This window comes from Myotis nattereri (assembly GCF_964212035.1).
Source record: "Myotis nattereri genome assembly, chromosome: 3".
Classification (NCBI taxonomy): Eukaryota; Metazoa; Chordata; class Mammalia; order Chiroptera; family Vespertilionidae; genus Myotis; species Myotis nattereri.
The window spans coordinates 53,931,487-53,944,161 of NC_138077.1; the positions used below are offsets into that span (position 1 = coordinate 53,931,487).

The 12,675-nt window shown below is 39.7% G+C and overlaps 1 protein-coding gene across 1 annotated transcript in view; it reads left to right on the forward strand.

Moving 5' to 3' along the window:
• Positions 1–11,711, forward strand: part of UBXN7 (UBX domain protein 7) — an 80,153-nt gene extending 68,442 nt beyond the window's left edge. Inside the window, exons 9-11 of the mRNA XM_081085361.1 lie at positions 8,176–8,569; positions 8,691–8,770; positions 10,583–11,711. Coding sequence (XP_080941487.1) covers positions 8,176–8,569; positions 8,691–8,770; positions 10,583–10,744 — 636 coding nt within the window. The 3' untranslated portion in view covers positions 10,745–11,711. The remainder of the gene's footprint in view (positions 1–8,175; positions 8,570–8,690; positions 8,771–10,582) is intronic.
• The last annotated feature ends 964 nt before the right edge of the window (positions 11,712–12,675 follow it).

Below are 12,675 nucleotides of genomic sequence, written 5' to 3' on the forward strand. Positions count from 1 at the left end.
GCTCTTAGTATGAATGCACAGGGAATCAGGATCACAGGCGCAGGTGATAAGAAACACAGTCAAGTCACTGGTGCTTGGTGCTGTCTCCTGCCCAGAGAATCGGGGTCCCTGGGCCTGTGCTACGCGGGACAAATTCCTGGTGTTCGCGCGATTGCTCCCAGCCCAGGACTCCTAAACCCGGCCCTACGCGGGATCAGTTCCAAGGTGCTCGTGCACTTCCAGGCTAAAGTTCCTGGAGCGCTGAGGCCCCAGCAAGGGGTGGGTCTATCAGTTAGTTACTCTGGAGCTGCCCGCAAGCCTGTAGGAAGGGGGGATGGGCTCTGTTACTCACGGATCTGCTGCAGGGATTTCTGAACTTTTGGTGTCCGCAGGTCTGTAGCTGTGGTCACAGGTCTCTGTCCCCAGTGGCTGTAGGGTCCTGGTATGCGTCTGAGATCAGACTGGGTGGTGCTGAGGCCAGGATCCTAGTCTCAAGCAGCTCTGTTTCCCAAGATGGCGTGGTCGCTATGCCTGTGCTGGCCGCCCAGGAGTGTCCGCGCAGGGAGCAGGACTCCGCAGCCTCAGACTGCCCGGTTTAGCAGCCCCTTAAAAGACCTGCAGAATCTAACTGTCCCTAGCTCATACACACACACTACACACGTCCACACACTCCTCTATCACTTCCTTGCGTTCTCACACTCTCTCCCTCCCTACCTTCCTGCTGGTCGCCATTTTTCCTCCCGATAAATCTTTCGTTACACCAGTATTTCAGTCTTAATGATTATTGTAGCTTTGTAAGTCTTGAAATGTCATAGTTAAGTCCTCCATCTTTGTAGTTGTTTTGTTCAGGTCTTTTGCATATAAGTTTTAGAACCAGCTTGTCACTTTCTACAAAGAAAGGTACTAGGACTTTGATTGGAATTGCATTGGCTCTATGGATCATTTTGGAGAGAATTTACATCCTAACAATATTGAGTCTGCAGATCCGTGAACATGGCAAATAGCATATCTCATTTATTTAAGCTTTAAATTTTTCTTAGCAATATTTTATAGTTTTTATATTATGAGCTTGTAGCCTGCAATCTTGCTAAACTCATTAATTAGCTCTAATAGCTTTTTTGTAGATTGCTTTGAATTTTCTATAGAAATAGTCATGTTGTCCACAAATAGACTTATTTTATGTCTTCCTAGTCAATCTCTTGCCTTTTATTTATTTTTTCTTAGGACTTCCAGTACAAAGTTAAAAGTAGAAAGAGATTAGAGATCCTTGTTTCTAGTATTAGGGGAAAGTTGTCTTTCACCATTAAATTTGATGCTAGTGCCCTAGCCATTTTGGCTCAGTGGATAGAGCATTGGCCTGCAGACTGAAGGGTCCAGGTTTGATTCCAGTCAAGGGCACGTACCTCAGTTGCAGCTCCTCCCTGGCCCTGGTCTGGGCACATGCCAATTGATGTGTTTCTCTTACATTGATATTTCTCACTGTCTTTCCCTCTCTCTTCCACTCTCTCTAAAAAAAAAAAAAATCAATGGAAATATATTCTCAGGTGAGGATTAAAAAAATTTTTTGATACTAGCTATATGTTTCTTGTAGAGTGGAAACTTTTTAAAAATATATATTTTTAATAATTTCAGAGAGGAAGGGAGAGGGAGAGAGAGATAGAAACATCAATGATGAGAGAGAATCATGGATAGGCTGCCTCCGGCCTGCCCCCCACTGAGGATAGAGCCTGCAACACGAGTATGTGCCCTTGACCGGAATTGAACCTGGTACCCCCTTCAATCCATAGGCAGATGCTCTATCCACTGAGCCAAACTAGCTAGAGCTCTTGTAGATACACTTTATCAGGTTGAGGAAGTTTCCTTCTAATCCTAGTTTGCTGAGTTTTTATATAAGGGAATTTTGTCATAGTTTTGTCACATCTATTGAGATGATCATACAGATTTCTATTTTTAGTGAATTCCATTGGTTGGTTTTTTAATGGTAATCCATCCTTTCATTACTGTGCTAAAACCCACCTGGTTATGATGCATTATTTTTTAATATATTTCTGTCAAGAATTTTTGTGTCTCTGTTTGTGAGAGATATTGTTTGTAGTTTTGTGTGTGATTGTTTTGTTTTCCTTGTAATATCTTTGTCTGGTTATAATATCAACTTAATGCTGGCCTTACAATGAATTGAGAAGTGTTTTCTCCCATTATGTTTCCTGGAAGTTTGTGTAAAATTGATGTTATTTCTTCCTTAATTGATGACATTCACTAGTGAAACTACCTGAGCCTAGAGTTTTCTTTGTGGGAAGTTACAAACTACATATTCAATTTAATTAATAGATATAGGACTCCTTAGGTATCTATTCTTTAATGAGCTTTATTAGGTTGTGTCTTCTAAGGATTTGTCCATTTTACCAAAGGTGTCAGATATATTGACTTCAATTTATTTATTTATTATATTTCCTTTTAATTCCTTTAATGACTGCAGTGTCTGTAGTGATGGGCCCTCTCTCAATCCTGTTATAGTAATTTGTGGCTTCTTTTTTCCCTGACAATTTTATTAATTTAAAAGCTTTTGGTTTTATTGAATTTTTCTTGTTTTCTAGGTCATTGATTGATTTCCATCTTTTCTCTTTTTCCTTCTGTGTAGTTGGGTTTCATATTATTTTCTTATTCTATGTAGGTACTTTTTAAAAATTTAATATAGAAACAGGGAATTAATTGAGACCATTTTTTCCTAATATAGGCAGTTAGTTCTATACTTTCTCTGTAAGTTGTGCTTTTGCTCCATACTACAAGCTTTTTCTAGCTACAAGGGAAACTGGTAAATGGACATTTTTAGCTTGATATGTTTTCTTTTATGCACATTATTAGGCTTCTGTAAGTAAGGAATAAAGAGAATGGATTTTGAGTAGAACGCCAGCAATTGCCATGGTGACAATCTTTAAAATCAAGCTATGTGCTGTGCAATGTCATGTCATAAAACTGCAGTCTACCTAAGCCATTGCAGGTCATATGGGCACATGTACTTATTACTCTTTTTGAGGGGGTGGGGGGGGGGTGATAACTTAGCCTTAACTTTATTTTTTGCTATATTATTGGCATATACTGAAAGCCAAAATGAGATTCCTTCAGTTTTTTTTAAAATGTTAACAACCCATTTTTTTTTTTTTACCCTTTTATTGTGGAAATTTTTAAGGATATTCAAAAGTACAAGGAATTTCTTGAACTATGTATCCATTAACTAATTTCAGTAGTTTTCAACAAGTGGCCAGTCTTGTTTTACTGTATCCCGTCTTATTCACATTATTTTGCAGTAAATCTTAGAATTCATTGTTTCATTCCTTATACCTACTTTGGCATATATCTTTAAAAGACAAAGGCTCTTTTTTTTTTTTTTTAAGACCTTCAAGTAAAGTTTTGCCAAAACCGGTTTGGCTCAGTGGATAGAGCGTCGGCCTGCAGACTGAAAGGTCCCAGGTTCAATTCCGGTCAAGGGCATGTACCTACCTGGGTTGCGGGCACATCCCCATTAGGAGTTGTGCAGGAGGCAGCTGATCGATGTTTCTAACTCTCTATCTCTCTCCCTTCCTCTCTGTAAAAAATCAATAAAATATTTAAAAAAAAAAAGACCAAGTAAAGTTTTATTTATTTTTAATTTATTTATTGGGGTAATATTAGTTAATAAAATTAGGTTTCAGGAATATAATTCTATAATGTGTGTTCACCACTCAAGTCAAGTCTCTTTCCATCACCCTTTATCCCTCCTAAACCCTTATCTACCTTCCCTCACCTTCCTTTCCCTCTGGTAATCACCATACTGTTGTTGGTGTCTATGAGATTTTTAGGTGTTTTTCTTCTTAATCCCTTCACCATTTTCGCCCAGTCCCATGACCCAGTCTCCTCCCCTCTGACAGCTGTCAGCCTGTTCTCTATAGACAAAGGCTTTTTTAAAAAAAACAATCACAAGCCCTAGCTGGTTTGGTTCAGTGGATAGAGCGTCAGCCTGCAGACTGAAGGATTCCAGTCAAGGGCACATGCCCAGGTTATGGGCTCAATCCCCAGTAGAGGGTGTGCAGGAGGCAGCTGATCAATGATTCTCTCATCACTGATGTTTTTATCACTCGCTCCCTCTCCCTTCCTCTCTGAAATCAATAAAAATACATTAAAAAAATCACAATACCATTAACACACACTTTAAAAATTAATAATTTTTGACATCATGAAATATCCAGTGGTCAACTTTGGTTATCTTACAGATTTTATTTTTTGTATAGTTTTGTTTGAGTTGGAATCTAAATAATTTCCACCCAAACAGTGCTTTTTTTGGTTTAGTTTTTGTTTTATTATTTTAAAACTTTGACTATATCTAAAATTTTTTTAAATTATAGTTCACATACATTGTTAGTTTCAGGTATACAGCATACCTATTCAACATTTATATACCTTATGAAGTGATCACCACAATAAATCTACTAACTGTCACCATACAGAGTTATTAAAATATTATTGACTATATGCCCTATGCCGTATATTACATACCTATGACTTAGTTTATAACTGGAAGTTTGTACTTCTTAATCTTCTCTCCTTTTGCTCATCCTCTCACCCAATTTCCCTTTAGCAAACATCAGTTTGTTCTCCGTATTTATGAGTTTGTTTCTGCTTACTTTTATTGTGAACAGTGCTGCAGTTGGTCGGGTTTGGCTATCATTGTATATATTGCATATATTTTTTCTAATTAGTATTTTCTGTTTTCATTAGAGGAAAACCCAGAAGTGGAATTGCTGGGTCACATGGTAGTTCTATTTTTAATTTTTTTTGAGAAATCGCCAGACTGTTTTATAGTAAGTGCACTAGTTTATAACCCCACCAACAATGCACAGGAGGGTTCCCTGTTCTCCACATCCTCACCAACACTTGTTCTTTATTGTCTTTTTTTATAATAGCACTAGAGGCCTGGTGCATGAAATTCGTGCACTGGTGTGTATGTGTGTGTGTGTGTGTGTGTGTGTGTTCCTCAGCCAAGCCTGCACCCTCTCCAATCTGGACTGCTGGCTCCCAAACACTTGGCCGCCTGCCTGCCTGATTGCCCCTAACTGCTTCTGCCTGCCAGCCTGATCGATGCCTAACTGCTCCCCTGCTGGCCCGATTGCTTCTAACTGCCCTCCCCTGCAGGCCTGCTCACCCCCAACTGCCCTCCCCTGCAGGCCTGGTCTCCCCCAACTGCCCTCCCCTGCAGGCCTGGTCTCCCCCAACTGCCCTCCCCTGCAGGCCTGGTTGCCCCCAACTGCCCTCCCCTGCTGGCCTGGTTGCCCACAACTGCCCTCCCCTGCTGGCCTGATAGCCCACAACTGCCCTCCCCTGCAGGCCATCTTGTGGCCACATGGGGGTGGCCATCTTGTGTGTTGGAGTGATGGTCAATATGCATACTGGTCATGACTAATTAGCATACCAGGGCTAATTAGCATATCCCTCTTGTGTGGGAGTGATGGTCAGTTTGCATGCTGATTGTGACTAGCGTATCCAGTCATGGCTAATTAGCATATTTTTAGCTAATTAGCATATCCCTCATATAGGATTCTGACAATTGTAAAGTAATAATCTTTGTGGTTTTGATTTACACTTCCCTAATGATTTAGTGACTAGAGGCCCAGTGAATGAAATTCGTGCCCGGGGGGTTGGGGGGGGTGGAGGGGGTTGGGTTCCCCTCAGCCCAGCCTGCACCCTCTCCAATGTGGGACCTCTTGGGGGATGTCTGACTGCCGGTTTAGGCCCGATCCCGGCAGTCGGACATCCCTCTCACAATCCTGGACTGCTGGCTCGTAATCACTCACCTGCCTGCCTGCCTGGTCGCCCCTAACTGCCCCCCCTGTTGGCCTGGTCGCCCCCAACTGCTCCCCCTACTGGCCTAGTCCGCCCCTCACTGCCCCCCCTGCCAGCCTGGTTGCCCCACACAGCCTGCTTGTTCAGTCGTTCGGTCATCCCTCACTAACCCCCCTACTGGCCTGGTCGCCCCACACAGCCTGCTTGTTCAGTCATTTGGTCGTCCCTCACTAACCCCTCTGCCAGGCTGGTTGTAGGCAGCCATATTGTGAGGGTGTGAGGGTTAATTTGCATATTATCTCTTTATTATATAGGATGTTGAGCATCTTTTCATGTGTCTGTTGGCCATCTGTATGTCTTTGGAGAGATGTCTGTCTGTTCAGGTCCTCTGCTCGTTTTTTATTGGATTATTTGTGTTTTTGATGTTGAGTTGTATGAGTTCCTTATATATTTTGGATATTAACCCCTTATCTGATATATCAGGTCTTACATTTAAGTTTTTCATCCATTTTGAATTTATTCTTGTATATGGTATAAGAAAGTGGTCTAGTTTCATTTTCTTGCATGTGAATATCTACTTTTCCCAGTATCATTTATTGAAGAGACTGTCTTTTCCCCCTTGTATATTCTTGCCTCCTTTGTTGTAGATTAATTGACCATATAAGCATGGGTTTATTTCTGGGCTCTCTATGCTGTTCCCTTGTTCTGTGTGTCTTTTTATGCCAGTACGATACTGTTTAAGTACTATAGCTTTGGAAAACAGTTTGAAATCAGGGAGTGTGACACCTTCAGTTTTTTTCTTCTTTGTCAAAATTACTTTGGCAAATGACCCATATTTTGTGACTGAATAAGTTTAGTGAAATCTGTGGCATTAGAACTTTACCAAAAGAAAAACTAGTTAATTTGCATTTCTCATCATCACAATGAAAGTCTTATTGTAATTAACACATTGTTTGCAGGTAGTTTTTATCGCGCGCTAACAGGTGGTGTGGGCCATTTTTGCAGTTGAATAGATTGATTACCGTTATATCTGGAAGTACATACATAATTCACCATTGTATGTGTTAGAGACCCAAATTTTGTCCTTTGGAATTCGTATATCTGCATGTTAGTATCCCTATAGAACAATAAAAAGTATAAAAATAAACGTATTTATAGGATACCCGCATTCTGCCGCTAGTCTATAAAAAACGTATTAATACGTGTCCCATGCTCTACTACCAGTCAACGTAAAACGTATAAATACGTTTCCCGCATACAATGTGTTAAGCTGGGGAAAATAATAGTTGTGGTTTTTCCCAATTTATTGTATGGTATTTTGTTTTGAATGTTAGAGATCTGTTAGTTCTTTTTGCAAAACGATAATTACTGAATTGTTTATTGATATTCTATGTGGCAAAACAATGCTAATTGAAGAATATAATGGTGAGCAAGGTAGATAATGCTTCTTTATACACTGAGTGGCCAGATTATTATGACCACCTGATGTTTGTAAGCAAATTAGCTATAATTTCGCGCTGAAGTTGCTAGAGGGCCAGACCATTTTAAACGTCTGAATAGCACAACATACCTAAGTATCGTTGCTGATCAAGTTCATCCTATCATGTTGATAGCGTATCCCAATGGAGATGGCTTCTTCCAACAAGACAATGTGCCATGCCATGTGCTCGTATTGTGTAGGAGTGGTTTCAAGAACATGAGGGAGACTTTACCTTGCTTAGGTGGCCCCACAATCACAAGATCTCAATCCAGTTGAGCATTTGTGGGACGAAGTTAAAAGAGCCATCCGGCACCTGGTTCCACAACCATCAAATCTCACAGAACTGGACAGTGCTATTCATCAGGCATGGTGTCAGATTCCTTGCATCACCTTTCAATATCTCGAGGGGTCAATGCCAAGAAGAATCGCCACACTATTGAAGGCAAAGAAGGTGGCCCAATGAAGTACTGATGGGGTGGTCATAATAATCTGGCCGGTCATAATAATCTGGCCATTCAGTGTATAGTCATGTTAAAGACTAGTGTTTTTGCTTTATATATAAAACCTTAATTCTTGTCTTTTTCTGGGTAGTCAGTATACTGTTTTCTTAATTTTATTCATTTTGATGTAAAAAATTTCCCTATGCTTGCAACATCATTATGCCAGGTGGTATGACAGTTTTTATTTTTGTTTTTAAACTATCTATTCCAACTTGGCTGTGTAAGACAAAGTGTTGCCTTCAACTAGCTGAAAATTTAGTAGAAGAGATACATTTACTAGTAGTAGAGAATAATAATGGCAAGCTGACTATCATATTTCTTGTGCCTTGTCTGGCTTGACTATTTTTTGGTTTAACTGTTTTCTTTCTCTTTCCACCCGTGTTTTATGACTGCGTCTTGCAGGAGAGTCTTATAGATGCAAGTGAAGACAGCCAGCTAGAAGCTGCCATCAGAGCCTCCTTGCAAGAGACACATTTTGATTCATCACAGACAAAACAGGATAGCCGCTCAGATGAAGAGTCTGAATCTGAACTTTTTTCTGGCAGTGAGGAATTTATATCCGTTTGCGGCTCTGATGAAGAAGAGGAGATAGAGAATCTTGCCAAGTCCAGAAAGTCTCCCCATAAAGATTTGGGGCATAGAAAAGAGGAAAACAGAAGGCTGCTAACTGAGCCCCCACCCAGAATTGAGCCTGTAACAACAACAAACCACCAAGGATTGTCAGTCATGGATTCAGAAATATTGGAGATGTCACCTGAAAAATCAGATGGAATAGTGGAGGGCATAGATGTAAATGGTGAGTTATGTTCTGGACCTACTTTACTTGAAACTTGAATATTACTGAAGGAATGTATATTTATTTGTTTTAATTAGTCTTCCATCTTAAACTCCTGTATATATATATTTTTTAACCCCAGGACCAAAAGCACAGCTGATGTTGCGGTATCCAGATGGAAAAAGGGAACAAATCACTCTTCCAGAGCAAGCTAAATTGCTAGTAAGTATATCTAATTTAAGTGCTGGCTTAAAGGAGAGAAACTAATTAATTGGTGTAATTGGCTTGTTCTTTGAAATAAGTGTTAGGTATTCAGTCTGACCTCTAAGGAAATTTAACAGGTTAATCTGAATTCTAATTAGTATATTTCCTTCCTGAATTATGTTAGACAAGTCACATAGGGTCTGTTCCAGACAAGGCTGTTCTATTCCATGGCTGCATTTCATTTTCCAGCTGGAAATTATTACCCGGAAAAGAGGAGTGAAGACTATAATGGGGCTTCTGGCTTTCTTGTAGCTAGACCTACAAAATAGTTAAGAACCAAGGCAGTTGTTTTTTGTTTTTCTATCCTCGGGCCTGTTTGGTTTCCCCGTTGTAATTCTCTGCTTCATAACATTCTTCTCTCTGTATTACTGGTGGCTTTTGTTCACCTCTGAGTGCATACATGGTCCATGTCATAGTACATGGTCCACGTCATAGTAATGCTGAGGGGCTTTTCCTCTAAAGTTCACAGCTCATGGACCTTTCCTGTTGTTTTTAACTCCTGGAAAAGAGAATGAGTCTGACTAGCTTTTTGAGTCCCTTCCATCTTTTTATCCGATACCTGTGAATGAATCCCCTTTGGGTCAGGTATTTTTACCTGGCTGTTTTCTGTGGTGAGAGGGAGAGAGTGATTCTTGAAGACTGTGTGCCTGGAATGCAAGTCGGATCTGGCTGCTGGTGCTGATACCCAGACTGTTTCCCAGGTCTCATATTTGGAAGGGAATGTGAGGTGAGACAGTGGATGGAACTCTTTTTGAGAAGTTTGGTTGTGAAACTTTGAAAGGGGTGGGGTATGCAGTAATAAGAGGGGGAGAGGGAGGATTGAAGGAGAGACTGAATATGTTTAAATACTGATGGGAAGCATCTGTAGAGAGGGAGATGTAGACGATACCTATAAAAGCAGGGATGTTCGGTAGTGGCATGGTTTCTGAGAAGGCAAGAAGAGATTTAGTACACAGGTGGCAAGATTGGCTATAGGTAGAATGAAAGACATCTTTGTCGATAAAAAGACGGAAGGGAAAACTAATCAAATGTTTAAAACTGAGGACAATAATTTTATAAATAGATAGTGGGTTTGTTATTGAGAAAATAGTAATAACCCTGTATATTTCAGTATCACTTAATGTACGTTTATTATCTCCCCATTCAAAGTATTATATTGGCCCTTCCATAAGAGTAAGCTTTGGCTATCTGAAAGAATAACTTAAATTTCATATTTTATCTAATGTGATAAAACTTGATGTTAGCCTGGCCAGTGTGACTTAGTGGTTGAGCATCAACTCATGAACCAGGAGGTCAGGGTTAGATTCCCGGTCAGGGCACATGCCTGAGTTGTGGGCTTGATTCCCAATGGGACATGCAGGAGGCAGCCAATCAATGTTGATGTTTCCCTCTTATCGATGTTTCTGTTTTTCTTTCTCCTCTCCCTTCCTCTCTCTCTCAAATCAATAAAACATATTTAAAAAAAAAAATGTTATATTACCTGGCTGGTTGGCTCAGTGATTGAGTGTTGGCCCAAACACTAAGAGGTCGCCAGTTCGATTCCTGGTCAGGGCACATGCCTAGGTTTTGGGCTTGATCCCAGGTCGGAGGCCTGTAGGAGGCAGCCAGTCGATGTTTTTCTCTCATCAATGTTTCTATCTCCATTTCCCTGACTCTCTAAAACCAATGAAAACATATAAAAATTATCTTTTTAAAATGAATGGTATAGTATATGTAATTCTTTAATATGCTCTATTTCCATCTAACAATCCTATCTTTTGTTTTTCATAGGCTTTGGTGAAGCATGTCCAGTCTAAAGGATATCCAAATGAACGTTTTGAACTTCTCACCAACTTCCCTCGAAGGAAACTCTCTCATCTGGACTATGACATTACATTACAAGAGGCAGGCCTTTGTCCTCAAGAGACTGTCTTTGTACAGGAAAGAAATTAACATCATGGCCCGACCTCTCTCAGCTTACCCCTTTTTTCCCTTTTCCTGTGAGATACCATGTCACTGAGTATGCATTTTGGTTCATAGGACCATAGAGCCAAAGTTGGGCAAGCAAGTCACCTGCCTTCTCTTTTATTCCTTGCTCTCTCCTCTAATAAGTCTTTTTCACTTCCTACCCTCTTTTTTCCCCCCTCTCCTATCCTATTTTTGTCTTTTTCCTACTTTTCTTTCTTTCTTACCTAATCAGGTGACCAAATGGAAGTATAAGGATAACACCTCCTAGTACTGGCAGTAGGAAATGAGTGTTCCAATAAGTGGTCTCTTGTATGGCACTTTTTCGGGATCAAATGATAATGTTACTACTCCTCAGACTCCTTTGGTAAAGGAATGGCTAGATTCAGAATAAGAACAACCTCCCTTTTTTGTAAGCCCTGTTTTTAGTAGGAAAAATCAATTCTCTAACATGTTTTGTTTTATTGTTCATATAACAAATATCACAACAGAATATCCAGGTTTTTATTTACATGGAAAAAACATCCCTTGTAATAATTATTCATCTCATTTAAAAATCATTTCGAAGGATTCCCGCCCTCCCAAGCTAGAATTATTTCCATGAGATGTGTTATTGGCAAAATGAGTGTTAAATGTTGGATGAGTAGCATGGGTTGGCATTCAATAACCTAGCCTGAGACAACTTTCTTCATTACTACTCTATAAACTATATTGATCCCGCTAGTCCCAGAGTGGACCTTTAGTGAGCAAATTGTGGTGACTGGGATAGGAAGGTGCTTGCTGTTTTTTGCCAGTATGGCATATTAGTTCCTTCGGCCCTTCCATTGTTTGGGTCCACAAGTGATCTGTAGGAAGGCAGCTATTCAATAATCATGCAAACAGTGGCTTGTAGTTTAACCACTATGGTTATTGATTGTCCTATGTGCTTTAGGCATACTTATGTATATCCTGGGGGAAAAAGAAAAAGATGCAGCTGAGAGTAGCTAACCATATTCCTTTGGTTAGAAATAATGATTCATTTATTACCCTTGGTTGAACAGTCTCTAAAGGCTCTGGTGACTAAATGAGCTTAAATCCTCATGCTTTTTCTTGCAAAAGGTCTCAAAATTGAAAGCCTAAGGGGAAAACCTTTAAATCCATTAGACAGCATTTAGTAAGGGAGGTAGGGAAGATTGCCAGTAGTCTTCAGATGTTGTGGGGTTTTTTCTGCCTACAAAAGCCACATTCAAATTGTAGTTGGTGAAAGCTTTTTTCAGTATTGTTTAGAAGGTGCCATCTTGAATCTCCATAACACTACTCACCTTATCAGCTTCATTATATGCTTAGTTCTCATTTTGAGCTTTAGTCCTCTGATGGGGTAGTGGTGATTCTGGTGGCAAAATCAGAACTTTAACTTGCTATAAAACCGTAATATAAAATGGACCTTATTTAATCAGTTGGGGATTTAGATTGATCCTTCTACTTGAGGAACATAAATTGCTATTGCTCAGAGACCTTTTAAGTTCCCATCTATTTTAAGATCACTCTCTTGGTAACTAGGGGATTTTAAAAAAACATGCTTATGTGTTGCTAGTACTTAATTAGAGAATATGATTTCTAATGGTTGAATTTTGAGGGACCCACCCTAAAGAATGAGTAATGTTTCTCCTCAAGGAAATCATGGAAAGTTCTGTTTATTCTTCAGTGAGTCCTTTTGGATTAATGTTCTTACATTTTTTCTAAGTGTGTGTAAGTGCTTATGTATAAGTATATAATTGTATAAATATTTATAAATATATTTATATAATTACAGTTTCATTTATATCTTGAGTCAAAGTTCTCTCTTTAGATTGGTGACTGAGTAATACCACTTTGGTGTTTTTTTATAGACTCTTGAGGCTAACTAGCAGCTTTTGAATTATTGAGGAAATAGTGGTTTT